The sequence below is a fragment of the Nycticebus coucang genome, chromosome 15 (genome assembly GCF_027406575.1).
Source record: "Nycticebus coucang isolate mNycCou1 chromosome 15, mNycCou1.pri, whole genome shotgun sequence".
In the NCBI taxonomy this organism is placed as follows: domain Eukaryota; kingdom Metazoa; phylum Chordata; class Mammalia; order Primates; family Lorisidae; genus Nycticebus; species Nycticebus coucang.
Genome location: NC_069794.1, coordinates 73,019,566 through 73,036,850, shown reverse-complemented (window position 1 = coordinate 73,036,850; position 17,285 = coordinate 73,019,566). Strand labels below are relative to the sequence as shown.

Sequence of the window (17,285 nt, the reverse complement as noted above, 5' to 3'; positions counted from 1 at the left end):
TCTTTTTCTTTATTGATTTTCACAGTAATAGCTAGATAAGATGGCAAAGCATTCTCCCTGGGAAAATATGTTCAGAAATTTTTTGAGGAGAAAGTGTCATTTTCAGGGCTTTGCTCTGAGTAAGAGGCCTTGATTTCATTGAGTGTTACTTTTTTCTTGGCTCAACCATGGCTTAAATATGATAAGGAAAAATGCTTTCAGTGCCAGGCTGTGCCAGTTCAGTGCTTACTGCAATCCGAAGATTCGTGCTGCTTTGGGCTCCTGAAAGACCAAGGGAGTGTGTACATTCTCCTCCCCAGGAGCGCTAGGCACTTCAGCTGCTAAGCATCTGGTCACTGGTGCTCGGGGTCTGCTCCCAGGCTTTCAGCCTTAGCGTTGTTTGCTTTGTATTCTAAGACATACTCATGCAAGAAAAAAATGTTTTCTTAAGACTTCCTCCCCTCAGCCCCAGACACTCCCACCACCCCAGGAAAGTGCTCTAGATGAGGTGACCACCTGTTCCCCACCTGCAGGGGCTCTGGCCACATTGCAGGAAGTGGAAGTTACATTTAGAAAGGAACAGTCACTATGTGTTGCCCAGCCCCGAGCACACTCCTCAGAAGGCACAGGGCTGGCTTTCTCAAGGCCTCCTGCAAGGTTCCCCCGTAAGACAGGAACACACTCATGTGTGCACACACACTCGACAGGCTGCCCCCATCCCTTGGCAAACCAGTAAGAAACTCATGGACCCAGGGGCTGCCTTTAAGGCTGCGGAGAGCTTTTGTCCACTGTTGGCTCCCTGCTCAGGTCCAGGAAGCTCTTCCTCCCTACAGCTCCAGGCTCTGAGGCAGCTCAGTCTCACTCTTACCTCCCAGACACAAGTCCTGATCTTTTCTTGGGTGAGGCTGGGGTTGGGCATAAGAAGGGGGTACTGGGATGGGGAGAGAGCGCAGAAGCCCAGAGCTCTCACTTGGCTTCATCATCATCAGCCCATCTGAGCTTCCCTGGCCATCCCCATGTCCAGTGCACCAGCCCGGGCACTTACATGCTGGGGCACAGATAAGCAGACCATGGTCATGACCCAAGGTGTCAGGTACTGGCACAGAAGGAAGAATGGAGGGAGGGCTGAGGGCTCAAAGGGGGCGTTCAGTGGTGCCCGTGTTGTGGGGGCTTCGCTGTGGAGGGGACACTGTAGGCAGTAAGAGAGCAGTTAGAAAGCAGGGGCCTGTGAGCAGTCCTGACTCAGGTGGGGAGGGTGCTGTGTCACTTGGGCACAAAGCAGGGGACAGCCAGTAGGGAGGTGGCTGGAGCAGTCTGAGAGGAGGCCTAGGCTGTGAAAGGGTGAGCCAGCTGAGTGTCCACACCTTGCCACCACCCTTGCCCCCTGCCCCGCCCTGCTTGGTGTGTCCACACAACACTCTGGCTCCCTGGCTAGGAGAGCTAAGAGCCCACTGCATCAAATAGCACCCTGCGGCTTATCACAGCATTGATTACCCCCCATTGTTATGAATCTATTTCAGCAGTTTTCATTTTTCTTGTGTAAGGATTCTAGGCTCTGTTTATAAAATCTGTTGCCCTCAACGCCAGCATGGCTGAATGACAAGCAGCAGAGGGGAGGCTGCCTGGTGCTGGGTATGGAAAATGCACATCAGATTAACCAGAATATAAAATATCTACCCCCCAAAAGAGTTCTTCAGTTTAGAAGTAAACTCAGCCTCCACAGGTAAAGTCATTGTAAAAGTGGATTCGCAAGTCCTTGAAAAAGCAAGGGCAGCAGCACACTGTCCTGTGGCCATCTCTTCCAGCCTTCCTGCCACACTGGCTTCACTTTCTGGCTTCCCTTTTCTCCCAGGAACTTGGGATTTTCTAAAACATTGTTGATTGTGTCCCTTTGTTGCTCCACGCATGGATTTCAGTTCCCAGTTTCTCTTTGGCTGGCTCCTGAGGCCTGGCCCTCAGGCACCTGACACTATTATCATAGTACCTCTGTCTTACTGAGTATTAGCTGTGGGTCAAGGATGCTAGGAGCCTCACACATGTTCCCTGTGTAGCCTAGTTCTACAAAGAGAAGGAAAGACATTAAACCAGAGAAATGACATCTCTTGGTCTGGGGCCTGTGCCTACAGGGTCAGAATTCAGACCCAGGCCTCCTGGCCCCTTAAGGACAGGGGCTATCTGTTGTCAGCTTTGTACCCCCTGATAATCATTCCATACAAGAAACAGTGATGGAGACATGCAGATGTCCCTTAGCTTGTGCTATGAGACTATGGCCATCCATCTGAAAGAAGAAATACTTCCCAGCTTTGTGATAAACTAGCAGCATTTAGTGAGAGCAGCTCATTGACACAGAAAGAAAATTTGACTCCCAGGGTGGTCATTCTAAAATACTCTACCCATCTTTCCTTAAAAGATCTTTCCTTTTTGGTAAAGGTGCTGTATAATGCTGCCTTCTGATACTAATAATTCCAGTCCTTTCATATGTGGACAAATAGTAACAGTGACTTCGTGTTTTCACTTCTGATAATTGGACCTTTAGATTTTAGTAATACTCTTGCCTTGTAGGTATAAGCCGGAAGCAGAATACTTAATTGTAGTTTTCATCATCTAATCTCCTCTAGATCATCAACACATTGCTCAGAAACATTGTTATCTGTATTTATATTTTTATATGCACTTTGGAACACAGATTTCTGATTAAATCAGATATAAGTTACTCAGTGTCTTTACTCCCAAAATAACATTGTATTGGCAATACTCTCTGAAATATTCTACCTCTCACTTAATGTAACATTTAGCATCACCTGCTACCTTTGGATTAGTATATCTGTAGAAATCTTCTAATAATCAGTTATTCCGGTAACCTAAAAATGATTGCTTTTCCCTGGGGTATGTATTATCAGAGGTCTTTTGTTTTGTTATATGAAAAATTTTTGTTTAATCGTATCTTTTGAACCAGGAGCATTGTTTTTTTGTTTGTTTTGCTTTTAGTTTCTTCAGATGGAGTTACTGAGTCTTCTGCCTTAGTCGACGACAACGGTAGTGAGGAGGACTTCAGCTATGAAGACCTCTGCCAGGCCAACCCTCGGTACCTGCAGCCGGGTGGAGAACAACTGGCCATTAATGAGGTACAGATTCCACAGGATGGTAACAGATACTAAATACCTGATTTTCAGGGTCCGCAACCACTTCAGACTTTGCTGATTATTTTTTAATAATACATTCTAAAACCCAGAACTCTGATGAGAGTTTCAGGATAACTGAGGCCCATCTCTTTAAGTGATGTTAAAGACCCATCTCTTTAACATGATCATCGGCGTTTGGATAGTGCTGCATAGTATATGAAGTGCCCTCCCTTTCATTATCGGTATAACCCTCACAGCTGACCTAAGAGGTAAACATCACACTTGTTATCTCCATTTTAATAAACACTCAGTCAAAGATGTTAAATTACTTGCTAGCAAATGGCAAGAGCTGGTATTAGCCACATATTGCACACTCTAATTCTGGTATTCTTTCCACCCCACAGTAACTTCAGCCCTTTTTAAAGAAATCTTTCTGGGGTGGCGCCTGTGGCACCAGTCCCATATGCTGGAGGTGGCAGGTTCAAACCCAGCCCTGTCCAAAAACTGCACAAAAAAAAGAAAAAAGAAATCTTTCTAGAAGACTTCAACAGCTTTTGGTGTTCGAGAGCAGAGTTTGTGGTGTGGTCCTTCTTAGTGAGTTAGCATCTCCACTGAGATCACCAGCTATGGCTGTTGGAAGCCAAGGAGGTTTGCAGAGACAAGACTCCTGCAGTCGGTGAACAGATTAGCTGTGCCAACTGCCAGACATCTCAAGATCATGCTGTGATGTCTTTAGTTGCAGTGAACTATAGAGTCAGATATAAAACTTTACTTGAATTGTGAATAAAATATGATAACATCTGCATGATTTTAGAAGGCTTAGCCATATGAAGATGCTCAGAAACCATTTTTGGAGCGAATATGCCAGATAGTCAAGCTTATTAGGTAATTGATTACAGCTAATAGGGCTATTTATACATTTTTTTTAAAAGTGGATTTTGAGTTTCCTTTAAGAGCAGGTAAAGATAGCCCCCGATATTGTTTTCCCCAGCATGTTTTCTCCAGTTTATTTTGTATAATCAGTCAAGCCGTAAGGATTGACCAGATGCCACCAGCATATCCCAGCAAGGCATAGAAAATGTCAGTGCCAGCCTGAGAGCATTCACACCAGGGCTTCCTCACTGTTGTCTGTGCTCAGCACACCCTCATCTCTGTTTCAGCTGATTAGCGATGGCAATGTGGTCTGCGCAGAAGCCCTGTGGGACCATGTAACCATGGATGACCAGGAACTGGGCTTCAAGGCTGGTGATGTCATTCAGGTTCTGGAAGCCTCTAATAAGGACTGGTGGTGGGGCCGGAACGAGGATAAGGAAGCGTGGTTCCCTGCAAGCTTTGTCAGAGTAAGTGTGTGTCACTTTGTGGTGTTCAAAAGTATCTGTGGGGGAAGCAGCAGAATTGTTTCAGGCCAAATCTCACTCTTTATACAGATTCACATCTTTTTTAGTTGCTTCTCATCTGATACGCAAGTCAAACTATAAGAAAGGCTGGGTTGAAGTAAAAACTTTAATAAAGGCAAACAAGTTGTCTTGTGTGGCCGATGTGGTGGTTGGTGTGCCTGCTGGCATGGCCAAGCCACTGCTAAGTCTGTTAAGACAGGTTAGGGCCAGGCATCCTTCCTTACTAGTCACAGACAAGTGGAACCTGAGGGGGGTGTCGGGGGGTGTCTTCACCTTTCCCTGCCCTGCATTACCTGTCCCCTATGTGTGGACTGTAGTTGCGAGTTAATCAGGAAGAGCTGTCGGAGAACTCCAGTGGCACCCCCGGCGAGGAGCCAGACGAGGATGCCAGCCACGTCCACCACAGGCACTCCGAGAATAAACACCAGATGAGAACGAACGTCATCCAGGAGATCATGAACACTGAGCGGGTCTACATCAAACACCTCAAGGACATCTGTGAGGTAAGATACCAGACCTCAGATCTCCTGGAGGGCTGCAGCGTAGAGCTGCATGATGTGCCCATGGGGTTTCCCAGTCCGATGCTGATAGGTACACGCTGTCCACACTCCTCACCACCAGCCTGCCATTCTCCTGCTCAGATGCATCAGCACCTGCCATCTGCTGAGCATAAGCACCCATGGCTGTCCATCCAAACTGTGGGCGCAGTAATCCTTTCTTCAGAGCACTTTGCAAGCATCTCTTTCAGGACTTAACTCCTGAGATTATTTAAAGTGAATGATTTTCACAGAAAGCCACACCCTTACTTGACTTTACAAAGAATCAAATGTTTGTCACTTTCTGCAACCCCACTGCAGCCAGTCAGCTGACTCACAGCAACATTCTGAGTGAGTTAGATACAGCTGGGGATAGGAATTGGTTTTAACTGGTCATATCCAAGGTCGTGTAATGTTACAGCATTCTACTTGGCAGTAAGTTTTGTAGTCTTGTCCTGATTTCTGAGAATGGACCATTAGTAGATGGGTATCTGAAAGGGTTTTTTTCCTCCTGTAGTACTTTTGGTTTTTATGGATTTTGTTTTAGCATTACAGTAAACTGTTGTCTGCCTGGCAGGATCATTCCAGCTTCCCTAGCTGTGGTGCTGATGTCTGCACTATCAATTCAGCTGTGACTGCTTAGCATGGAAGGCAAGCTGAAGCCAGAGACCAGCCTGTCTTGTGATGGGATTAGCCAGCCATATAGACACACCAGTGTTTAGTTTATTGGTGCCATCCATCTTACTGCATATAAATCTATGGTGAAAGAAGTGGCTTTCAAGTGGTGTTTTAGGAAATTAGGGTAATTGCTAGTAATTGTCAAGCATTTGACTCTGTTCCATCCCTTTACCTGGATTAACTCAGTAAATACAACATTCTCACTAGGCAGATCCTGTAAGCTCTCTATTACAGATGAGGAAACTGAGGCATATAGAGAAATTGACTGGCAGGGTTGGGATTTAAACCCAGGTGGTTTGTGCCCCAGAGCCTGTACTCTGAACTATTATAATATATTGGTTTTCTGATGAAATTCATACTATATAGTTAGTGGTATGTATTTTACCATATGGTCAGGTTAGTCTATTCAATGGCATGATGCTATTTTGGAGGTAACTGTTATATATACATGCATAGCCTTTTTTTCCCATCCCACTGGCTTCTGCCCAAACCATATAGTATAACTATCATATTGTATGTAGAGATAATGTTCTTCATTAGTGTTGGCTTCTGATAAAGTCTACAGAGGTATGCTGTCCATAGACAGTGGGTGGTGGTAGAGTCCTCAGGTAAGACGTCCTTGGCTGTGTGCCATGGCTGACAGTGAGCAGAGTTGCAGTAGCTATTCAGCAAGTGATGACACTGCATTTGACAAGTTTTCTCAGCTGTAAAATGGAATTAGGGATATGAGAATGATTATCTTAAGAGTTTGGGAAAAGTGTGACAATGTCAGTTTTTGAGCTCTGGTATTTGAAACTTGTTTCTGGAAACATGATATGGTTCCTTGGATTATAAATCCAACCATGTGAACCTTTTCACTTTCCTTTTGTTTTTAAAATATCTATGACAAACTAAATCATGGAAGCATACTGTAAATACTTCATGATTTTTTCTCATGAAAATCCACTCCAAGATCATGGCTTTCGGCCCCCCAAACTGTATTATTCAAATAAATAATTTCTTCGAATTTCCACACAAAAAAGTTTACTTTTGTGTTTTTCAGGGCTATATCCGACAGTGCCGCAAGCACACGGGAATGTTCACTGTTGCACAACTAGCCACTATTTTTGGAAACATTGAAGATATTTACAAATTCCAAAGGAAGTTTCTGAAAGACCTTGAGAAACAGTACAATAAAGAAGAACCTCACTTAAGTGAAATAGGATCTTGCTTTCTTCAACACGTACGTCACTGTTAGTTCTTTACTAATGACATCTGGTTAAGTAGTAATTTTGTTCCTGTCTTTTTTTTGTGTGTGTGTCATTTAAATTTTTTTAAAATTTTAACATACCCATGCCATAAAAAGGTAATTTTGAAACACATCTTTTTTACTTTTTGTTTGTTTGCTAGATTGATTTTCCATCAAATGGAGATGTTCTTTGTAAAATTGGTAAAAATCTTTACCCAAATATCCCAAGTCTGTCTTTTCAAAATTCTTATAGTCTGGAATTAGGAGGTTGCATTTGGAGTGATTTCTAATAGTATCTAGTGTTTCTTCTATTTCAAGCACTTTTTAAAGGGTTTTCTTATATTGATTGCTATGCTGCTATGAGGTTGGCACAATTATTTTCCCTATTTTATAAATGAGAAAACTAAGGTCCAAAGAGTAAGTGACCCAATGTCACACTTAGTTAAGTGGCAAATGTGAATTTAGACCCAGGCATGTCATGAGACTGGTAAACATTCCCATAGTGACAACATGAGCTTATCACTTTTTAACTGATGACTATTACTCTTTAATAATAAAGGATTTCAGAGGAAGATTTTATTTCCAGCCCAAATAGATGATAGCAACACCACCTCCTTCACTGCTGGGTGCTGGGCCCAGTAGCTCTCTAAAGCTGGTCTGCTGGGTGGATAGATTTGAAGTAGCTGAGTATGATGTTTTGGTGGTAATGCAGGTGAGAAGATGGGCCCCATAGGTGGCCTGGGCATATTTGGGACCTTGTAACAGGCGTGCCTTTGTGGCCAGTGCAGGAAGTTCCTGTACCGTAAGAGAGAAGTTGCAGAAGCCAGGTGAGGTCAGGCCAGGAGCAGGGTGGTGGCCCTGGGAAGTGTGTCTCCTTGCCATGATCAGGAGAGCATTGCTTGCCACTGGGGAGACAGAAAAAAAGAAAGTTAAAATAGGTAGTTCAATCCTGACGAGACTGATTGGAAGCAACAGAAAAAAGAGTCGTCAAAACCACATGTAGGGCTTTGAGTCTCAAAGAATTAACAGGTGGATTTGGAAAATGTTTCGTAGGGAAACCAGAGTTTGGTTTGAGCAGATCCAAGCCCAAGCCTGGAGCTGGGCAGGGGCAGGAAGGAAGGCCACTCTGGAGAGGGCTGGTTGCCGTCAGGGCGCAACCCAGTGGTAGATGTTGTCTCGGGAAGGACACACTCAGGGCTGAGGAGCTGCACCATGGGGACTGCACCTTCAGAGTGCGGAAGGGTGGGGAACCCGGGACAGAACACGTGGAAGGAAGAGGGGAGAATGCTGCCCTGGAGCTCATGGTGGAGTGGAGGGCAGGGAGATGGGGGCGAGCCAGAGGCCTTTCTGTCTGAGGTGAGAGGGCAACGTGTATGCCAGCCTGACCCTACAGCGTTAAGGAGGAGGAGGGGCACATGGTGAGGTGGCGAAGGCCTCCAGCGGCACCTCTTGGTCCAGGAGTTTATTAAAGTGGCATGATGAGGCAGGTGGGAGTCGGACTTTAGAGCAGCACCACCTGTCGTCTGCTGCTAGATGATCAGATCACAGCTGGGAGCAGGAATGCCGCAGGCGTGCTAGTCCCAGAGCGCCTCTCCCACTTCTAGAGAGCTCCCAGAAGCACTGTGGAACAGACCCACGCCAAGTAGCATGGGGACCCGGCCTCCTTGCTTGAATCCATCCGTCTCCTTCCAGGGGGTCAGGGTGTTACCTGTCCCTGCCCCAGTGGAGCCACTGCAAAACCTGACTCAGCTGTGCTCTCCCCTCTGCAGCAAGAGGGCTTCGCCATCTACTCCGAGTACTGCAACAACCACCCCGGCGCCTGCCTGGAGCTCTCACAGCTCATGAAGCAGGGCAAGTACCGGCACTTCTTCGAGGCCTGCCGCCTGCTGCAGCAGATGATCGACATCGCCATCGACGGCTTCTTGCTCACGCCGGTGCAGAAGATCTGCAAGTACCCGCTGCAGCTGGCCGAGCTGCTCAAGTACACCACGCAGGAGCACAGGTGAGGGCGGCCCCGAGCCGGGTTCATTTAAAATGTGTTACTACTGAAATAAGGTAATTGAAAAGCCTCCAGGGATATCCATTCCTAGAGGTATGTAAACAGAAGGCCGGTTCTCCACATGTCGTGAGTGTGTGGGAATTTTTGTGCTGTTGTTACTCCTTACAATTCGCATGCGTTGTATGAATACTCCTTTGAGGCTACTCAGTAGTTAACAGACCTTTTTAGAAGAAAGGCACTGTGTGAATAATTACAGAAAGACGTTCCTCCTCTCCTCTTCTGTACTCCTCAGGGTGATCCGTTGCAACTTCAGAGCAATATTATTAAATGGCTAAAAAGTTACTTTCTAGAAGGGGTGAGGATGCACAAAAGTAGGGGCTGCAGTAGCATGTGGGGTCAGCTGAGCAGGCAGGCTGTGCTGAGGTGTGGAGGTGCTGAGCCCTGCTGGGAGCACAGGGCTGCTTTCTACCATGACCCGAATGCTCTGTCTCTAGCATATGTCTCTTTTGGGCGAGCCCAAGTTATCCCTTGCTTACTTAACCATCATTTTCCTACGTGCACAGAAGCATTGCTGTGATGATACATAAGATACGTCCCCCCTTCAGAGTTGGAATAGGCACACCCATTTTCTGTGGTGTGGGAAAATGTCACCAGGCATGACCCAGCTCTTTGGTGTCTTGAGGTAGTGGTGCCAGGTTCACTGATTGCACTCTCACCTGCACCTACAGTATGTGTGCCAGACTCTTGAGCCAGGCGTGGTGGTGCAAGGTTCTAGGCTAGAACTTACTATTTTAGGGAGAAACCAACCAAACAAGGTCCATGTCCCTGGCACAAGGCTTTAACTGCACCGGCAGCTCTTTGAGAGGCTCATCTTGAAGGGTCCTAGTGAGAAGGAAGAGAGGAAAAGGATTGTACCCAGAGGAAATTTGTAGCAAACCACAGTAGTTCTGTGTTTTAACAACTAAATATCTTCGTATAGGGAGTGAAGAATAGATCATTCTATTGTCCTCTGAGCTCTGAAGTCTTACGGAGAGACAGAGCTTTAAAAGGGGAACCTTTTTACAATTAGATTGGAGGGTAAAGCAATGTAATGGACCCTCAACATGGGTTTTAGAATTAGGACTAACAGAATAAGAGAAAAGAATTCATTGAAATACATACAAGAGAGCTGTATCTATTTTTTTTTTTTCTTTTTCTGATAGAAAAGGTAGAAAGGTTTAGTGGAAAAAATCAGGGAAGTCAAGGGAGCCACGAATTTGAAGACTTTTTTTAAAAGTTGTAAATACTTCTACAGGTTTTTTGTTTGTTTTGTTTTTTTACTTTTTAAATAATGATTTAGTATTCATTGAGGGTACAAAGAATTAGGTTACACTGAATTTCTACAAATTGTTGAAGAAATTTAAAAGAAAGAATGAAAGGGCATGATGATAAGGAGCCAGAAAAAAATAAGAGAATTAAAAGCAGAATCTTCTTGGAAGACTTGGACAGACAGCTGTCCAAGATCGAGACACTATGGCCTGAAGTCCCCCACATCACTTCTGCGTAGTTGGTTTTTCTCTATTAAGAGCATTTTTCACTGTAAGCATTTACGGATTTTTGGCTGTTTTAAAAAAAATATTAGTTTAAAGGAAATGACCCTCCCCCACAAAGGAACTCACTTCTTAAATAAAACAAAGCAAAAAATTCTAAAATTCTTTTCATTCTGTCTCTTTTCTGAAATTTTCCACCAAAACTTGTTTTTTACCCTTTCTTCATTGCTGAAGGCCTGTCTGGGAGTTTTGCACCCATTCTTTCAGCAGCCCTTTTATGACATTTTTGTTCCTGTTTTCTGCTCCACTTCTGAGTTTGAACAGGCCTGTCTGAAGACCACAGGGTCTGGTTGGCGAGGCCATGCCCAGGGGAGCGGAGTGTTTGGTAAATGGACAATAGAATCTGCTTCCAAGGCTTTGCCCCCTGCTGTGTAGGATTCTCACCAGTTCCAGTGCAGACCTGTCCTGTAAGTCACCACTGCAGCTCATTAGCTGGGTGGTTGGTTTACACATCCCCAAATTATTAATGCTGTGCATAACTTGAATGTAAAACTTTCAGATGTGAGACATGCTCTGTTCTAGCCTGTGTGTCAATTAGAACTGTAGTTTCAGCTTTCTTAGTACCTATAGTTTTAATGAGCTTGGGGTCACGTGCCTGCTGCAGAGACCATTTTAGGTTGATGTGACTGATGTGGAAAGCACCAGGAACACAGATCTTTTGGTGTGGCAAATGCCATATTAGCATTTCCATAAATCCCCACTTCAGACATCTATAGCTGTTCCCTTCTCTGTCCTCTCCTAGACAGCATAAAAGATGGGACTCAAGCATGTCACTACTCTTAACAATGGATAGTGATTTTTTTCAAAGTGCTTTAAATAGCAAAACTAGTTCTTTCAGAATCAAAACAGTGATAAACCATTCTCTCTGTATTAATGAAAATAATTCATCATCACTGTGATTAAAACTTCTTGTGACATTTACTTTCATTCATTGTGATTTCTGGGAAATGAATGAAAACGTTCTTGTTCCAAAGAATTCTGAATTGCACTGTGTTGGCTCCCTTAAGTATGCACACTGTAGTCTATTCATGGGGGAATAAGAAAAGGGGAACAAAGGTTGTTATTTAAATACTTCTTTGTCTAGACTATTAGTATAGGAAGCAGGGATTCAGTGCATCATTTTGTCATTTCTCATGCGCGAAGTCCATGTTACAGGGTTAAAATTAACTTCACGTTTTGCAGTGATTACAGCAACATAAAGGCAGCATATGAGGCCATGAAGAACGTAGCTTGTTTGATCAATGAGCGCAAACGCAAGCTGGAGAGCATAGACAAGATAGCTCGCTGGCAGCTGTCCATTGTGGGCTGGGAGGTAAGTGGGAACCACCTCCACCCTCACTCCCTCCTGCATCTTCCATGGGTGTTGACATGCTTTAAAATCCTATTCTCCATACTTGGAGTTCCTGGCTTTATGGTATATACGCTGTTAATAGTGCATTTATTTTGAGGAGTGTTGCTGAATGTAATAGTCAGCTACTTTACAGCCCACCTCCATGAAGAAATAAAAGTGTCTGCAGTTGATTTCTCAAGGCTTCTCTCATCTAGCCCATCTCTTCTGGTACAGAATAAGCTCCAAGGAACAACTGGAGCACATTTCAAATGCAGCCACATAGTGCACGGGGGACTCTGGGGTCACCGCATATATTTGAATTCTGTTTGATCTGGGCAAAATTAATTTTTTCATCCTATAAATTAGGGAGGAAAATATTATCTACCTCACAGGCTGCGGTGAGCATTACATAAGACAGTACAAATACAGAACTTGAAATAGCAACCTACAATAATGGTCCAGCAAATACTCTCTGTGTGTGCGCACACCCATATTTATTTATGAAAACAACAAGGATAGTAGCTAGCCCCGTATTGTGTTTACCACATCTGATACTGGTTTAAGCCATTTACATATATGAACTCATTCTATCCTCTCAACAGTCTTATGAAGTGGGCACTGTTAATACCCCCACTTAACAGATGGGGAAACTGAAGTACAGAAAGGTTCAGTAGTTTGCTCAAGGCCACAACAGCTAAAAAGTAGCAGAGCTGATTTCAAACTCAGGTGGGCCTGAGTTCAAAGTCCATGATGGTAACTACCGTGTGCTCTACCACTGTAAGAACGACAAGCTGATGCATTCCTGGTTGTTTTCAGACTAAGTCAGATTTTCCTACATCCACTAATTGATCAGAACTCACTCTCCAGAGGAGTGAGAAATTAGCTTTTTTTTTTTTTTTTTTCTGGCTGGGGCTGGGTTTGAACCTACCACCCTTGGCCAGCACCTTACTCCTTGAGCCACAGGCACCACCCAAGAAATTAGCTTTTTAACTGAAGCAGGCAATAGCAGTAAAAGTTGGGAGAAATATGATTATTTCAAGGGCCTTTTACCCTTCTGGAGCTTGGACAGGACCTCAGAGAACAGTAAGTCCAACTCCCCTATTTTGTAAGTGAAGAATCTAGGGCAAGGAATTGCTCTAAGCAAGAAAATAGAACTATTTTGGAGTCAAGCTCTTTTGCCTTCAAAAAATATTGTGTATGACTGGTATTAAAGGAGAACAAAATCTTATAAAACAAAGCCAGTGTTATACCCAGTACCATAAAGTAACCCTGGATTTGATCCAACCTAAATACAGCAGAAGTGTGTTTTTCCTTTTGATCTTGGATTCTGACATTTATAAAATAATTTGTCAGAAGATACTAATTTCTTATTGGCAATTTGTCCTCTGGCCTTTTGTTTCCAAGACCATAAACTTTTTAATAGTTGTTATTTCAAGAACTGCTACACACCTGACACAGTGTGTAGCAGTCAATACTATGTGCCTGTACGTTATAGCCTCCTCATTGCTTGCTTATTTTTGGGGGATCAGTCTTGGTCACATTTCAGATCTTGGCTGGGTTCTGTTAACTCAGCAGAGGTTTCAGGTAAGGCAGACACTTCAGATAATGTAGAAGTACTGTAACATTTTCTGGAGAAAGAAGAAAAGAAAGAAATGTTGTGCCCATGGAAACCAATAAACTGAGGTTTTAATGGCCTTTGAGTCCCTGCCCGCCTGTGCACAGGGGCAGGAGCAGTTCCTCAGGTAACTGGAAAGTCTGAGAAAGGTTCAGTGTCGGAACCCTCTCCCATATGCCTGACACCGAGGAAATCAGAATTTAAAGATCTTAAGGTCTGTTTTTATCTTTCCAGGGACTAGATATCTTAGACCGGAGCTCAGAATTGATTCATTCTGGGGAACTGACCAAAATCACTAAGCAAGGCAAGAGCCAGCAGCGGATGTTCTTCCTCTTTGACCACCAGTTGGTGTCCTGCAAGAAGGACCTGCTCCGCCGGGACATGCTGTATTACAAGGGCCGGCTGGACATGGACCAGGTGGAGCTTGTGGATTTGGAGGATGGGAGGGACAAGGACTGGAACCTCAGTGTGAAGAACGCCTTCAAACTCATCAGTAAGACCACGGACGAGGTTCATCTGTTCTGTGCCAAAAAACAGGAAGACAAAGCCAGGTGGCTCCAGGCCTGGGCGGACGAAAGGAGGCGGGTGCAGGAGGACCGGGAGATGGGTGAGCAGCTCGGCTTTCTGGCCTCCTTCTCTGGCCCCGCATTCCTGGTCTGCTCCAGTGAGAGACCAGGCCCACTGTGGGGAAAAGAGAAAAGATGTATAAATCATAAGTACTTCTAAACTTGCTTAGCTGAGATGAGTAATATAGTCACTGCAGGCAGTGTTTATTCAACATTGATCTGTGCCAGATGCTCTGTAGCACATTTATAGAGATTGTCTCATTGAATCCCTATGAAGGGGCTACTATTACTGTACCTTCTTATGGATGAGAAAATTGAGGTTTACAGAACTGGCCCACTCTTGAGACATGACAAGTAAGTAGCATTTAAAACTACCTGCGTGTGTTCCCAGAGGCTGAGCCACATGGAGGTGACTCACCCAGGCCATCAGAAGCATCAGATGATGCCTTGGTGCCTGTAGCTCAGCAGCTAGGGTGCCGGCCACATACACCAGGGCTGGTAAGTTTGAACCCAGCCTGCCTGCCAAACAACAATGACAACTACAACAAAAAAATAGCTGGGCGTTGTGGCGGGTGCTTACAGTCCCAGCCACTTGGAAGGCTGAGGCAAGAGAATCGCTTAAGTCCAAGAGTTTAAGGTTGCTGTGAGCTGTGACGCAATGGCACTCTACCGAGGGTGACATAGTGAGACTCTATCTCAAAAAAAAAAAAAAAAGTATCAGATGATTCTTAAGGTATCTCCCGGGGCTGTGCTTTTGCAAAGCACTTTAAATCGATCTTGCTTCCATGGTGGATTTACACCCAGCAGCTCTGCAGGTTTCCCTCACATGAAATGAGGGACCCTGCGCCATATGTTGTAGTTCAGCCATTGCTCTTTCAGCTCATGATTATGCTTCTACTCCTTTGGTTTGACACCCCTGCTTCTGCTGGCCTGGAGGTAGCTTGTGGCCCCAGGAGACTGAGGCTGCTGTGCCTGGTGTTAGGGATGGCCCCACCAGAGTCTCCAGGCCCCAGTTCTACAGCCTCTCAAGCTCCTTAAGGTTTTGAGCACAAACTATCAAAAGGATAGTCAGCCCAAGTGAGCCCAGACCTCAGATGTGCCCCCTCCCCATCCTCCCCAGCCACCAGCTCTACACCTGGCTATGGATTTTGGTCTTATCTATAGGAGGTTTTGTGGCATCCTCTGTTAGAGTCAGAAAGGATTTACAAGTAGGTTAGGCTGCCACCAGAAGCAAGAATCTGCTCAGAAACACTGTCAACAGGTGGCCCCTCCAACTGTCACAGCATCCTTTAGACTAAGCAGAAATCTGAGTCCCACCAATTGCTATGTATTATTGGTGTGGAACCAGGGCCCATTTGGAATAAGGCTGATCACTCTATCATGGCCAGAATGTTAGAGATAGTTGCAGATGACAGTTATTAAGATGCAAAATGACACAGTCACAAATCCTAATTTTACTCGTCAGGTAATGTGCTCTAATGCAGACCCTGAAATCATGTGTAAGTCAAAACATCTGGGTTTCCCTTAAGATAGTGTGACTGCCTACAGGGGCACCTTAACCACTTTCCAGACTGCCCTCAGTAGAAGAGAAAGGAGGGACCTGTTTTTCTTCCCTTGCTATGGGGGTCAGGAGACATGCCTGTATGAATGAGGGGTTTCTGAGCCATGGAGTCTGAACCAGGCAAGTGTGGGATAAAATAGGACGCAGGCCCTTGCCTGGAACGTCATGCGAGGGGGCCAAGCCCCAGGGTGGGCTTGGAGGGCCTCTGATGCTAGAGATTGTAAAGGGTGCTGGGGAGCCCAAACCAGATGTCAGGACAAGGCAGGGACAGGTGGAAGGTCCTGGATCAGCTGTGGAAGGCTTCCCGCGGGAGAAGGCAGGATCTAGCACCTAGCTGCAGCCACACTGGGCTCTGTCCTTCTGTCTGTCCTCACATCCTGACTGCGAGGTTGCAGCTGGCCCCCTCTCCAATTTGCCAGCACTGTGTTTCTCGCAGTCCACCCACTGCACACAGACAGTGCCACTCTACCCCTGGGCTTTATGGCAGAGGGAAGTTTAGGGGCATGCTATGTACTCTGGGGGCGCACAGTCTGGTTCCCATCACTCAGGTGGCGCCTTTGCCAGGGGAAAGTGGCCAGCTCCCAAAGCGTTCGTGGCATGTGGGGGTAGGCATGGCACCCTCACTTTGTCTTCTCCTCAGGGCCCCGTGTGAACATTTGCCCAGGAGGGTCTGGCTTTGCACAAGTAGCCTGTGTACATCTTATTAACAGTATGCCATTTCACTCTTAAAAATGTCTGGATTTGGAAGATAGTTCTGTGGCCACCCAGTGGTAGTCTTTCCGACCTACCCTTTCTAATCTTTAGCCTCTCATGCTTCTTTGAGTATCAAGGTTCTTTCCCTCAGGTGGTGGTGAACATGGCAGTGCTGATAGGGGTTGTGGTGCAAGTTGTATTCCAAAATGTATTCACTAGCTCTGAACATATGTCACCTTTGTCTCTAATTTCAGGAATGGAAATTTCAGAAAATCAGAAGAAACTCGCCATGTCAAATGCTCAAAAGGCAGGACAAGGGAAGTCAAAAGGTGAGATTTGAGAAGGCTTCGTCTCCTTCATGTATATGGGTATTCCGGTGAAAATGGGGGAAGTTGTTAGCCTGTGACCAGCTCTGAGCAAAGGAGAGAAGTGTGACTTAAAACTCAAAGGGCACATTTGAAATAGTGGACAGCTGAAAGTCAGCCTATACCCGGCTTTAGATGTGTATCAGTGTTGGCTCCGTTTGGAGAGTGGGCATAGGAGAGGTCTTTGGAGGTGATACAGAGAAGGGTTGCAGACCACCCACCCCCAAGGGACTATAGTGTCACACATGGCATCAGCCCGAACCAAACCAAGGACTCTTGCATCTTGGGTGTGAGAGGAGGAAATTGCCAACCCCAGCCTGCTTGTTAACTTTAGGCTGGCTGCATTCTCATATAGGTTAAGAAAAAAGATCTAAGGAAGTTGAGCACATCAGGCGACACAGGAGCTTATTTAAAGCAGTGACTCACTGTCTGCTGTGCACATTAGAATTCAGTGCTCAGGCCACATACCCAGGGGTCCTAGTGCTCAAAGATTTTTAACAATGCAGATGACAGAAATGATCTAGCCCAACAGGAATTCAGTAATAGGGATGTTTATTCCAAAAATGTGCATTGCATTCTTAAAAACTTTTTTCAAATAATCAGCTTTCTACTCTAAAAGTGATTTAC

General features: G+C 45.2%; 1 protein-coding gene across 13 annotated transcripts in view; it reads left to right on the top strand.

Annotated features, from left to right (window-relative positions):
• The window catches only part of SPATA13 (spermatogenesis associated 13), a 155,524-nt gene that overhangs the window by 132,146 nt on the left and 6,093 nt on the right, over positions 1-17,285 (top strand). For all 13 annotated transcript variants that reach the window (XM_053563189.1, XM_053563191.1, XM_053563192.1 and 10 more), the window contains 8 exons: positions 2,968-3,104; positions 4,262-4,441; positions 4,816-5,001; positions 6,755-6,934; positions 8,710-8,942; positions 11,711-11,840; positions 13,708-14,080; positions 16,548-16,622. In XM_053563189.1, the coding sequence (XP_053419164.1) occupies positions 2,968-3,104; positions 4,262-4,441; positions 4,816-5,001; positions 6,755-6,934; positions 8,710-8,942; positions 11,711-11,840; positions 13,708-14,080; positions 16,548-16,622 (1,494 nt within the window). The remainder of the gene's footprint in view (positions 1-2,967; positions 3,105-4,261; positions 4,442-4,815; positions 5,002-6,754; positions 6,935-8,709; positions 8,943-11,710; positions 11,841-13,707; positions 14,081-16,547; positions 16,623-17,285) is intronic.